Genomic DNA, 12,915 nt, shown 5'->3' with positions numbered 1-12,915 from the left:
CATTATGCATCAACTTACTTTTGCAGCATATCCTCGCAGGAAACAGACATCGATCTTGAAGCGTGGAATTCCCACTCATGGCAAAGATAACATTACGCTTGGCGTCGAAGAAATCGAAAAAGGATGATGATCTTCCTGTTAAGCAGGAAGTTACATCCCCTACGCTTAAGATAAAGCCATCAAAATCATCAACTTCATTGCCCAAAATCAAACTGAAAACGTCTTTAGAAACAACAGAGTCATCAGCAATTTCCACAGTCAAGTTTAAACAACTTGATCCGAACCCCTTGTCAACGAATACTCAAGAAAACACAGTTGCTACAAGCTCCACGAAACCGAAGCGAACGCCGACTATCAAAGTGAAACCAGCCAAACTACCAGGTAATGGGTACGATTCCGAGGATCCTGACAAGGAGGATGATCCATTGATTGAGGAAGCAATTGTACTACGTTTTTTACCTGACGAAACTCTTGATACTGTGCGAGCTGCAGTTGAAAGTGCTGAACGTGGTGATAAATACAGTTCGGCAGATGCAAATGGCAGGAGAAGTACCGATTTATCTAGCATCTCAGTGACATGGAGTGACAAAAGGCGAGCGATTGTGAGAATCAACGATATAATGTATGCTGCAAAATTGATCAATCTGCCAACAATTTCTGAAGTTCATAAAACTATCGACAGAAAGAATATTTTTAAAACCGTCGATGTATCTCAAATGCTACTTGTTGTCAAAAGAATCTACAGCGAAAGAGAGATATTGGATCTGAAGATTGATAAGGAGTATGGCGAAACTTATCCGGACGGGCTAACACCTCCCATGGAATTTGTTAAACAAAGATTCGACAAAAAGTATGAGGCTAATGTTATACAGAATGTTGAAGATGAGGTTGCTAGATTACTCAAATTAGATTCTGAAGCAGATAGTTCTGTTTTTGAATTCATTGACGCAGAAGAAGGGGAAATTGTACCTATGAGTGTCATTGAAGGCAAGATCAAAAACAAACGTGCTAAAAAGGAGAAGAAGAGACTAAAGAAAGAACGTGATAATTTGCAAAGAGAAAAGGAGGCGATGGTTTCAGTTGAAGAAGAGGCAAATGTTGATAATCAATTTGAAGATATTGATAATGAATTAGATAGGCTAATGAAAGAAGATTTGGATGACGACGATGATGATGATGACGACGATGACGAAGAAGACGATGACGATGACGATGAAGAAGAAGAAGAGGAAGGAGAGGTAGAAGCAGACGGAGCGGATGGTAATAACACAACACTTGAAACTGCAACTAAAGGTGATTCTGAAAGCGAAGAGGAGGACGATGATGACGACGACGACGACGATGATGACGATGATGACGACGATATTCCTGTTGGCGGAACTGTCAGAACTGGAGACAATGAAGTCGATGAATTTACACAACACAATGCACTTTTAGCTGAGGAGATAATCGAATTAGAGTCCACAATTGATCAGAAGCAAAAAGATCTTAAAAAGGCAATAAACCCTATTATGAAGAACAGGATTCTTGACGTTATTAGTAGGCTACAACAGGAACTCACGATTAAGAAGTCTCAAGCTGCTGCAGAAGAAGAGAAGAGTAAAATGTATTCAGCAGAGGGTGCTGGTGCAGAAGAAGGTGATCGTGTTGAAGATGTGGAGGATGAAGAAGACGAAGAAGACGAAGAAGAAGCAGATGAAGAAGACGAGGTGGAAGCGGGCGATGAGAAGGGTGAACAAGACGCCGGAGGAAACTATGAAACCAATGAACAGAATGAAGAGGAACAAGATGAAGAGGACGAGAATGACTATGATGATTTGTTTTAATAAATTTTTGTAATATTATAGCTTCACGCCCGACTGGACGTGAAGAACAGAACTAAAAAAAAGACGCCTACAAACAAAAATAAAGTTCCACTAGAAATACAAAATATGAACTGTACTATACCATTAACACCCCTCAATGTTTGTTGGTTTCATTTTTTCTTATCAGTATGATTGCAACCAAGTATTGCTCAAAATCTAGAGCTTCTGAATCCTGGAAGATTTCAGCCAATAGTCTATCAGAGCATACAATACGATTTGAGTGTAATGCTAACTGGAACTCATCAAAATCTAAGACATGATCATTACCTCTTTTGTCGTGATAATTGAATGATACGTAACAGCCTTTCACAAATTTACACATCTTCACGAACGTGCGGAAATCCATTTCGTCATGATTTGTTTTGGATGCAAACGTATTCATCAAAACGTTCAACGTTTTGAATGAAAGCCTAGAGCTGGAATCATAAGGGTCATACAAAATACTTCCCAATTGCTCTATACTCATCGAGGAGCTGGATAGACAACAGTCGTCGAAGAAGTGAAAGATCTCCTCACTATGCACATTTATTTCATCATCTTTCAGTTTCATCAACTCTTTTATCAAATTGTTATCATTATTTAGACTCAGATTAGAAATCTGATGATCTAACGAATCTTCATCGTGGCACGCTGCTGCAACATTGGGTATTCGGGCAACAACATGGTCCCTTTCTTCACGCGGAACTTTATTTCTTGAACTGTCACTAATCGAAGCGGAGGAGTATATGCTTTCCCTTTGGTATAAATTGTCGATCAAAGATTCTTTTTTCACAGGTGAAGACCGACTAGATGAATGGCCTTTTCCGCTCCTTTTAACGAATGAATCATATGCGTTATGAGTGCCGAAGTTACCTTCGGAGGCGAGTGAGCCTGCAGAACTTATTCTGGATGGTGACTTGCGGTAAGTAGAGTACTTTTGTTGAGCGTGATCGGTGGAGGCTGTAGAATGGTTGGAAATTTCACGGTGTGGACTCCGTCTCCCATCAGATCTTTGTCTATACTCTCGAACGTCATCGTAAGGTTCATTCGGCGACTTTGCAGGAGGGTAGTTTTGCGGAGATAGTGCTCTTGGCAACTGCTGGTACTGGAGCGGGTCATGTTGGTGGTTGTGATGATGTTGAAGATGGTGATGTGATTGCGGTTGAGACTGTGGTTGAGGCTGTGAGGGCAAATGTTGCTGCTGCTGCTGTTGAGGTGATTGCGATAGTAATTGATCAGTGAGAGGAGAGTGATGAGGTTCTGCATAGGTCTGCATCAAGGGCATGTTCGGAGGGGGAGGAGGAGCCTGGACATAGTAGTAGTTGTTGATGATTGTAGGCGGTTTCGGGGCCTTGTTGGCCTTTAGCACAGCCGGTGGTATCGGCCTCTTGGTCTCGTTGTATGTGTTAGCAAGCTGTTGGATCGGGTGTAGTTGTGGTGGCGACTGAGCTGGAGGCAAATTGTTAACCGTCACCTCCTCTGATTTCTGGCCTGTCGCCGGTTGTGGACGCAAGGTGTTCGGATTGGGCGCCTATAGTAGTGAAACATCGGAGCTGAGTTAGTAATCTGGAATGAGAGTCAAACAAATAACATGAGTTGTGAACGTAAACATCGCTTCAAACGTACTGGAGCATAGTTACTGTCATTGACAGAGAGAACTAAAGGCCTGTTTTTTCTCCTTGAAAACATGGCCCTTCAGGTAACTCTTGTCTCTACAGGTCTTTCCATGTGGCAGATAGACTATAGCTGGCGTTTGTGTGTTCCTTTGGAGCCAATAATCAGACACGGCGAAGGAATGCGACAATCGTCTCCTCTGCGTGGGTTCCGGAACGGGAACCAAGCGAGCAAGGAAACGAAGGATCATCGATGGAGTTTCTTCGAAAAGATCAAGCAGCCTCCACGAGTCGCCATCGTCGTCGTCGAGTGATGGATTATATTTGTGTGTATTTATTGTATGAAGAACTATAGTACTAACTAAACAAAAGATGATTTTTATTTATTTAACAACGATGAAAAGAGTATATATTAAAAAGATCGCATCTAATCTCTGTTTCTCTTTCTGTAACCGTTGTCACCGTCAAATCTTCTACCACCTTCTCTTCTGAAGTTTTGTTGTCTTTGAGGAATTGGCTGTTCCATTAAAGTTTGTGGAACGATACCTTCTGGGACACCCAAGAACTCTCTCAAGAAGTCAAGACCTTCGTCAGTCAAGGTGTAGTAGTAGTATTGCCATGAGAATTGGGTCTTGACAAAGCCCTTGGAGGTCAAGGATTGCATGGCCTTGATGACGTACAAGTTCTTGGTGGCAAGCTCATCGTGTTGGATCTCGAAGTCCTTCTTTGCAACTAAGACACCGTCTGTGGAAAGTGAGGGAAAATGAATAGGGGAAGGGGGGGGCAAGAAATGTTAGTATACGGAACACGATGGTTGTAGAGATGAGCATTTTGGTGCTGGCAAATATCGCTGTGCAGAGGAAAAACGAGAGCTGTGTGTTTACGGAGTGTGTTTTTCTCCACCTCTTCTTTGACTGCTGCCAAAAGCACTGCGCCACAGAGACAATCGGATCAGCTGTTTCTGCGACACTCGTCCGCCGACGGCACGGATGGAACAACAAACAATTATGTTGCAGCACGATGTCTATGGATCTTTCTTTCTGTCTTTCTTTATTTGCTGCTTGCAATAGTCTTGATTCTTTACGGTCGTCCAGGCTCCTCTCGCGTGGCATTTCGCTTGCGTCCTCCTGTGATATCTTCTCCTGCAGTCTGCCCTGTGTTTCTTTCTCTGCTGAGGAACGTGGCCAATCACAGTCCTGGTGTCCGATTTCACCACTTCTGAACGGCCCATCTTGTCCCCAGTCAGAGACTCCTCCACACTAGCGCACTGCTACTATCACTGTGTCTCTCTGGCAATACTGCTCTGCTCCCGCATGTCGATATTTCAGCACTTTGATATTTCACTTCTGGCTCATGAAAAAACCCAATGGAAACATACCCTTGAACAATGTCATGTAGATTTGTCTTCTGTCAGCCTTTGGAATAATCATTGTGGATGGTCTACTACCTCTTGTCTGGTCTGATAAAAAAAGACGCCAGAACCGGAACTACAACGCTCCCAGACATACTCCCTAAACACCTTTCTAGCCAAACATCCTATGAAAAACTTCACCACCTCTCTCCCGTCCTCCCTCTCTCCCTCTCCCTCCTCTCTCCCGGGGCCTCACCGCTCTCCTCCACTGTGGCCAGCAGCGGATGGAGGAAAAAGTCGATGGCACCGCGCTCAAGCAGTCTACCCCGCGCACCGCACACAGTGCTGTCCAAAACACAGTCACAAGGCGCTTGGCCACTCGCGCCAGCAAGATTGCCTGGTCACGTGCCTACATGATTTCGGTGAAGGGGGCTCAGTCGGATGATCTGCACTGTGTCTGCTGGCCCTGGGACTGGACCACAATTGGCCCCTGGCCTGCTAGATCATGATATTCAACTCTTTCAAAGCCTACAGAAAAAAATATATAGCGCTTCGTGTTTGTTGTTCTAACTAAGTCGTTGTTTAGCAATATTCCAGACTCCTGGCTCACTTGAGGAAGTCTAAGGACTTGACGTTTTCCTGTAACGCAATCATCCGGTGGTGGACCTGCTCGATGTCTTTGTTGAACTTGTCCTGCTTCTCGAAAAGCGTCCTCTTCCAGTCCTTAAACTTCTGGTTCTGTAGCTGGACTATGCCGGTGAACTTCTTCTTGACCTGCTTCTCCATTTCCAAGTAGGCCGGATTCAACTCAACCAACTCCTTCTCGGTCTCGCCCAAGGAGATTCTATTCAAGAGCTCCAAAATCTCGATCGAACTTTTTGTGTCGATCATCTGGTCCAAACTTGGATGAGAAGGACTGGTGTCCTTGCTGATGCTCTTCCAGCTGCCCCTGCTGCTTGGCACAATGACCTCCCTGTCGTATTCCTTGATGCCCAACTTCTCCATCTCTTCCTCATTGATAGTGAGGTTGATGGCCTTTCCTAGCCTATATTTCATGAAATCTCTACGATAGTTCTCATAGTAGTTTTCAGTCGATGATATCAAATCACCCATGTAACTTTCAATCAAAAAGTCTCTCAACTTAAGGAAGTCACAATGCTTTGGATTCTCAACCTCACTCAATCCCCATTTGTACTTTCTACCACGAACATTATCCCCATTGTCGTTTGCATAAACATCAACAGAGTTGATTGTCGAGAATGGCATCTCGTTTATCAAGGATTTTATCCTGCTCTTCTCGTCGATTAATTCACAGATCGAAATATTCTCTTCCTTCAAGGTGTTTCTGATTCTTTGCTTGAAGGCCGACAATTCTTCATTTGTGAAGCCATCTGCTTTGGTGATGATAGGAATCAAGTTTACTCTTGTAGACAAGTTTCTCATCGCATCAATATCCAACGCGGTCAAGCCAATGGCAGATGGGGCAATAAAGTAAAGACATGCATGGACCTCGCTGTGGATCAAATTGCTACGATTTGGCTGATTTTCTTGGTACACCAACCTTCTATATTGTTCATCAATATATCTGGCAATCGGATACCAACAGTATTTGTTATCAATATAGTCACCAAATCCTGGTGTATCGATGATGTTTAACCTCATCTTGAAGCCATCTTCAATCAAGTCCATCTTGTGGTGAGTGATCACTGTTGTTTTGTGTGGGTGTTGGCTAAAATCCTCATTGTATGAGGACTTTTTTTCAATTAATAATGAGTCAAACAAAGTATTGATAAAGGAAGTCTTGCCGACACCTGACTCGCCAACACATAGAAGGGTGAAGTTCGAGCCATTTTTGTAAACCTGTAATCTTTTTTGAATTGGAAAGCACATCAATCCAACATCATCAGATGACAGGTTGTCAATTGCCGAGGCATAATTGTAGTGGTATTTGTTTAACTTGAGCTCCTCCATGCTTTCATTCAAGGTCACCACATCGGCAGCGTTGTAATCATATTCGTGATCCATAACGTGTTGATGGTTTTGATTATCAATACCATCAGAGCTATAGTCATGATCGTAATGGTTTTCAATAGTCCCTTCGTAATCTTCCTGGCTTACATCCATGGAGTCTCTGGAAACTAATCCCGATTCGCCTACATTTTTATTAATGACAGTATCTACGTTAATTTTATCCTCACCGGCCATTGCGCTTTGAGGAGTAACAACATTAATAGAGTCAACGACAGTCATATCTGATCTCGATTCCTTGGTTAATTTACAACAATATATAGGTTTTCAATAGAAGGTAAACCTCAACTTGCACACAGCACAAATACAGGGGTTAGGAAAAAGGGATTCGTTTTTCCTCAGGGATCAAACCATATTTAAAAGCAAAGGATTCGAGGCTTCTTACCATTGACGGGGCAACTCTTTTTATCGGGCGGAAACATTTTGCTCCTCGGAGACATTAAGAAGAGATGCCCTCGTAGTTCAAGTGGGCTTGAATATTGTTCTAAATGGAGTTGTCATTTGGCGGGTTTAGCACTTCATCGGACACGTTACAACGGCCCCTTTTACATACTTTATGGTAGGAGGCAATACAAACGTGTATTTCCTATTATTGAACAGGGCTTACTGCTTTCATTTAAACATCTTACTACTTCGAGCTTTAAAGGCTGAGCTTGGCACAATACCGGGGGGAGTTCAAAACAAACATCTCTTTTGGTGTGAAAATGAAGTCTGGAATCTATTTAGGTTTGTATAGAAATTTCTTTAAAGTGTTTCTACACTCCAAAGCTACAACTGCTTTGATGCGGCTGCATTGCGGTATGATAGGAAGCAATTCCATACCACTCCAACGCTGGAGCTAAACGGAACTTGAAACTTTTTGGGCATCACAGAGAAATTGATGAATTGGACTGGAAACCACACAGAAAAACTGACTGCTAGTGTAGTAACATATAGCTTGTACATTTTGTCTTTATAAGCTTCGCTGTCGCCCTTTTCAATGACAATTGTAGTGAATGCAAAAAATGACGCTAACGAGATTGGAGAGAAAAGCAGCTGATCTGTCAAATCCCGTTCGAGAACCGAAACTATTGTAGGCATGTCTGTAAACATTGCATTCAAAAACATATACCAAGCCACCTGAACAAATGCCATCACAAAGCCCCATGTTATGAATCCAAAAAACCGTCTGAAATTAAAGCCCGAATGCTCTTGTGGATCTAGGTGTGAATTAATGATATTGCTACCACTCTCAAAATCAATGGTATAAGCATGTGCACCTATACCGTCACTGCTGTCACCATAATCGACAAAAAAGTCCAATGTAGAATCGTCAGCGTTGTCCCCTTCAAGCGTGAATTGGACTGCAGAATCGTTGTTGCCACTCCAATTAGAGTCTATCATCCATCCCACTCTTCCTGGAGCTTGTTCCCGTTCAAGAAGCTGAGTCACACTTTGCGCTAGAGTGTCAGATATCCCGTAGAGAACAACATTGGTGGCTATCGTCGCCAAAATTGAGGATCTGGTGTACAACTTATGATATCGGAAGGTAAGTTTGACCAATAAATACCCAAACATCGTTAGAATCCCGTAGTTTACGATTGTGATATTGAACAATCGATATGAGTTGCTGAGGTGACCTAAATACGACGATAACTTCCTCCACTTTCTAATGATGGCGTTATCGGAAACGTTGAGGGCGTGTTCTGCAGATTCGCAGGCCTCGTCTGTAACTAGTTCATGGCCCACCTTGTTGATGTTAATCAGCGTTTTGGACAGCAAGCTATCTGGTCCTAGTAATTGAACACCCATTGCATGATGAAGACGGCTTGAGCTCCCCAAACCTACAATGCACAGCAGTAGTGAATTCATGGCAACGATAGATAACACTGATTTGCCATCCCGAAACCCTCCAATACGGGAAAGCCGCCAATTTACCGAAAAGGGAAGGCAACGACGCAACGTTTTTGTTTGTTGATGTTGTTGCGTTTATCTACTACAAGACTCGGTGGTTGTTTGTATCTTTTATTTAGTGTACTCTAAAGCAGCAGTGGTCAAGACTGCCAGTTACATAGCTACATATATAACGATTGACTGCTTTGCTTGGAGCTGAGGTTTTGTGTGCATGTCGTAAGCGTGTCGTGTTTGTGTGTCTGTATATATGTGTCTGATGTCAGACTGTTCACAACTCTACATAGAAGCTTAATGAGTATGTGAAATTTCGTACTTATGCCACTTTGGTAGTATCTTCCTCGGCATTCTTGTTATCCGCCTTATCGTCATTCTCTTCCTCTTGGGTTTCTTCGGCAATTGAGACTTTTTCTTCTGCAGTAGGTTCACTGAGGAGAAATTGAAAAAAGCGGTTAGCAGAAAATGCTTCATATCCGTCTGTCAGAATCTTTCGAATAGTCTCCAAAGTTGCAATAATAATGACAATTCTACCCTCTCCTCTGTGCTCCTGTGATTCCTGATACACTGCAGCCACATACTTTCTTGCCTCGGACGGGGTCTCGGTTAACTGCTGAAAACGTTCTTGGAGCACAGGTCTCGCTCTTAGAACGGCCAAGTTGATGAGTCTCAATGTGTAAGAAAGTTCGTTTGACTGGTTATCAAAGGTCACATAGTTAATGGGTATTTCTTCGCTGTTTGAAGATGCGGGGAAATACGTATTAATGTCTTCAATCAGCCTTTGATTCACTTGTCGGAAAATAGGATTCAATTGGGACCTTAGTAAGGGCTGATTCCCTGTGAATGGTAGATGTTCCCCACGTAAATCACGGAGCTGATGGATTCCTTCCCTGGATGGCTTTATTACAGCCCGCTGGGTCAAATCAGAGATATCTCTTAAAGAGTTAGCTGTCCTGAATGCAACATACCTGATTGGGTCATCCAAAATCACGTTTCTAATGTCTCTCATTCTCAAAGTCTTAACAAAGGGTGCAGCCTGATCCAATGCATTTAATTGTGAATCCAAATAAGCATCCACGGACGTTGTGTAAGAATTCAACCGAGAAGAGTAGGCAATACCCATTAATGATGGGCGAATTACCCTGGGAAGAGGAAACCAGTGAAAAATCTTAATCCAAGAATGTACAATTGGATAGGTCTTCAAATGTTTGTAGACTTCTGTTTCCTTTGGAACCTTTGTTTCTTCCGTTACAGTAAGTCCTTTTTCCTCTAAGAGCTCCTCCTCTTTATCTTTGAGGTCTACGTTCTCTTTGTCTTCGGTGTATAACTCTTCAACAGGGAGGACATCTTCTTTATGTTTTGTCAAATCAGCCTCCTCTACGTTTTCATCAACTTCTACAATTTCATCGATCTTCTGCGGTTTACTATCGATATTTGTGAAAAGCATCGGGGTTGGAATGTTTTCAAACATTTTAGCGATGGCTCTTACAGAGCCGCTTTCAGCAAAGTACGACATACAGTCAGGTTTTTTTTTTTGGTTGGAATAAAAAGCAACTTTTTGTCCTACTCCACTTCAGAATAAAACTCTAGACTTTAAACTCAAGGCCAACAACGAAAAGGGAACACACGGTTTTAGCTTTGCCTTGCCTTTCTCAAAACTCACAATCATGATTGCGGAAAGTCCCCGATTACCGCATTCGGCTTGTCCGAGTGTTCCCTAATCCGGCATAACGTAAACACCATGTCAAGACGCTAGTTCTTGTGACGGAGAAAACTTTAACTTCAACCATAGCCAAGTCTGATCTGAAGTGATCGAAGACTGGATCACTCTTTGGGGCGTTGTTTTGTTTAAGTTCATTGGCTATTCAGAGTATAACACTATACATAGTCGTAAGGGTCTTTTGTTGAGACAATCTGCGATAATCAAAGCAGAATTACGGAAGACAAGGGACAGACAGCATTACTATGCCATCTTCGCAACAAAACAAAAACAACGAAAGCAGTGACCCGAATAACTTTCGCAGTGAAAACTACAGCCAAAGCCAAAGTCATAATCAGAGTCACAGTATCCTTCAGTCACCTTTCATTGTAAACAAACAGTCACCAAAGCACATTTTTTCATCTTCGACCCCTCTTCTTATGCCTCACAAAGGCGAACACGCATCACCGGTGAAGAGGATCAAACACAAGTCAATAAGTAGTTCAATTGACATGGAAAGTATCTACTCCCGAAATCGTAAGCCCCTAAGTTTTGGTTCGAGCTCTAGCAAAGGATTCAATCTTTTAGATGATTTTCAAAACGGTGATACCAACGAAACCATAGACTTGTTCCCTGCCCCAAATTTGATTCCACCTCAAAACTTTAATAATGATATCATGAACAACATCAGTTTTTCAGCTAAGGAAGATAAAAAACCGAAAGGGAGGGAATTTTTTGAACTAGGAAGTTCTGCCTCTTCTGATGGAAACTTCTCAATCTTCTCAATGATGCCTGCTACAGGAAGTTCTGCACCTGCTTTCGATTTCAATTCTTATCTTCTTTCTGTGACTTCCAACTTACAAATGATTCCCAAAATTGCAAGCAAGGGAGTACAAAGTACAAACTTGTTGGATTTGTCGAAACCGTTGAAGCTTGATGTACTTCAAGAAAAGGACCGGTCAGTGATATCGGAAAAAAGCATTATGGATGACTTAGAACTTGATTGTGTTGTTCGCTCAAGCATCTGGGATTCCGATACTGAAACTGAGGATGAGCTAGAGCTTCACTTAAATTTGGACAATGAGAGAGAAAATGATGAAGGTAAAAATGAGGCTAGTAATAATGCAATCGACAGCTCGTTGGGAAACGACTACGACATCGCCAATGATGACTATCTGAAATATTTCAATCAGTCCATGACCTCTAAAACATTTGAATCACCATCCTCATACAGTCAGCCTCTAAGACCAATGGAACAAAACAAGAGTTTTGTCTCTCCCAAGATTTCTATCTCAAACGACATTTCTTCCATGGCAAAGCCAGTCGAAATATTCTCGGATCCTCAACCGAAACTAAAAAGTCCTATATCTTCACAAGGGTCAGACGAAACTCTACATGATGAGGAAGAGCAGCTAACTTCTTCAAAGTATGGTAACAATAGCAGCAATCATCAAAAAAGAACAATCACTTTCAGCCAACAAAGTGACCTCCAGCTTGACCTTGGTATAGATTGCAATAAGCAAGTTGCTGATTCAAAAAAGTGTTCACCTCATCATCATATATTTGCTGAAAACTTAAGATCAGCATTAAAACCAATACCAAAAGCATTATTGAACCTGATTGTCGAATCGAGTGATGGATCTCTGGAAGACGCAACCAAATATGCAACTGAAATAAATGCACAGAACAGTGAAGGAATTCCGATACCTGAAAAAACTACAGAGTTAGTTAACATTCCTACCACCGCTCCTTGCGTTAACGGGGTTCGTAAAAGTGCAATAGTTAGAGGAATACGAGCTAGAAGTGGAAGTAAAAAGAAAGCTAAAAAGACCCAAGAGGAAAAGCCAGAAACGCCCATAGCTGATGTTAAAAAATGGAATAAGAATGACCAGCTAAAGGAGGATAAATTGACAGAGAGACAAGAATCTATCATACAAGCAAATGAAAATAGACAGAATATCATTTCAAACATAAATAATAGCTTTAGGGGATTTTATTCACTGCGAGAGAAACAACAGTTTAGTAAGAGAAATATTGTTGTGGGAGTTCATGAAAACCAGTATAATGAAGATAAGGAAAATATTGATGCTGGAGCTTACGAAAAGGGCTTAAATCCAAAATTAACTGGTAATTTTTCTGCCGGTTTCAAGCGTGCCAAAGTTGTGAAGAATGACTATAGAACAATGAATACCAATGGGAAGAAAAGGGTTAACTGGGCAGAAAGTTTAGAGTGGTGATTAATTTTTACTCACCATATTACCTTTTTACGTCTGTATTTATGTATAGTATATGTTTTTTTTTTACTTAATGTCTGAGTTTTGGATGTGTAAATGTGTGTTTGTATTTCTCTACTTTTTTTTGTGCTCATTTTCCACAAAATACGTACAAATTTTTATAAAGCTTAATAAGGAAGAAAGATTTCATTTATGATAGAGTAAGGCGCAAAAAGCACGAGGACATCAGAAATACAGACTGAATAAGAAGTACAAAAAA

The 12,915-nt window shown here is 41.7% G+C and overlaps 8 protein-coding genes across 8 annotated transcripts; 3 read left to right on the top strand and 5 right to left on the bottom strand.

The window, feature by feature from the left end:
* Positions 1–158: 158 nt before the first annotated feature.
* PICMEDRAFT_22447 (hypothetical protein) lies at positions 159–1,727 on the top strand (the record flags this gene model as incomplete). The annotated part of the gene is made up of 4 exons (XM_019162262.1): positions 159–262; positions 326–1,041; positions 1,117–1,260; positions 1,294–1,727. Coding segments are annotated over 4 exons (1,398 nt in total), but the record flags the coding sequence as incomplete, so codon positions are not given.
* PICMEDRAFT_17201 (hypothetical protein) lies at positions 1,695–3,624 on the bottom strand. The gene has a single exon (XM_019161505.1). The coding sequence runs from the start codon at positions 3,127–3,129 to the stop codon at positions 1,960–1,962; it is 1,170 nt and encodes a 389-aa protein (XP_019017060.1). The 5' UTR covers positions 3,130–3,624; the 3' UTR covers positions 1,695–1,959.
* A 260-nt stretch (positions 3,625–3,884) lies between these two features.
* Positions 3,885–4,887, bottom strand: PICMEDRAFT_35319 (hypothetical protein; the record flags this gene model as incomplete). Its single annotated transcript, XM_019162934.1, has 2 exons — positions 3,885–4,201; positions 4,836–4,887. 2 exons carry the CDS (start codon positions 4,885–4,887, stop codon positions 3,885–3,887), a joined length of 369 nt encoding a protein of 122 aa, XP_019017059.1.
* PICMEDRAFT_147431 (hypothetical protein) lies at positions 4,807–5,304 on the top strand. The gene has a single exon (XM_019160508.1). It carries the CDS (start codon positions 4,893–4,895, stop codon positions 5,223–5,225), a length of 333 nt encoding a protein of 110 aa, XP_019017058.1. The 5' UTR covers positions 4,807–4,892; the 3' UTR covers positions 5,226–5,304.
* A 17-nt stretch (positions 5,305–5,321) lies between these two features.
* Positions 5,322–7,067, bottom strand: PICMEDRAFT_17197 (hypothetical protein). Its single transcript, XM_019161504.1, has one exon. It carries the CDS (start codon positions 7,056–7,058, stop codon positions 5,415–5,417), a length of 1,644 nt encoding a protein of 547 aa, XP_019017057.1. The 5' UTR covers positions 7,059–7,067; the 3' UTR covers positions 5,322–5,414.
* Positions 7,068–7,625: 558 nt separating this feature from the next.
* Positions 7,626–8,450, bottom strand: PICMEDRAFT_24141 (hypothetical protein; the record flags this gene model as incomplete). The annotated part of the gene is made up of 1 exon (XM_019162337.1): positions 7,626–8,450. A coding segment is annotated over one exon (825 nt), but the record flags the coding sequence as incomplete, so codon positions are not given.
* A 373-nt stretch (positions 8,451–8,823) lies between these two features.
* PICMEDRAFT_17194 (hypothetical protein) lies at positions 8,824–9,866 on the bottom strand. The gene has a single exon (XM_019161501.1). It carries the CDS (start codon positions 9,844–9,846, stop codon positions 9,043–9,045), a length of 804 nt encoding a protein of 267 aa, XP_019017055.1. The 5' UTR covers positions 9,847–9,866; the 3' UTR covers positions 8,824–9,042.
* Positions 9,867–10,464: 598 nt separating this feature from the next.
* On the top strand, positions 10,465–12,813 carry PICMEDRAFT_147544 (hypothetical protein). The gene has a single exon (XM_019160514.1). The coding sequence runs from the start codon at positions 10,689–10,691 to the stop codon at positions 12,657–12,659; it is 1,971 nt and encodes a 656-aa protein (XP_019017054.1). The 5' UTR covers positions 10,465–10,688; the 3' UTR covers positions 12,660–12,813.
* Positions 12,814–12,915: the final 102 nt, after the last annotated feature.

This window comes from Pichia membranifaciens (genome assembly GCF_001661235.1).
Source record: "Pichia membranifaciens NRRL Y-2026 unplaced genomic scaffold PICMEscaffold_4, whole genome shotgun sequence".
Taxonomy (NCBI): Eukaryota; Fungi; Ascomycota; class Pichiomycetes; order Pichiales; family Pichiaceae; genus Pichia; species Pichia membranifaciens.
This window is presented reverse-complemented; position numbering and strand designations above follow the sequence as displayed.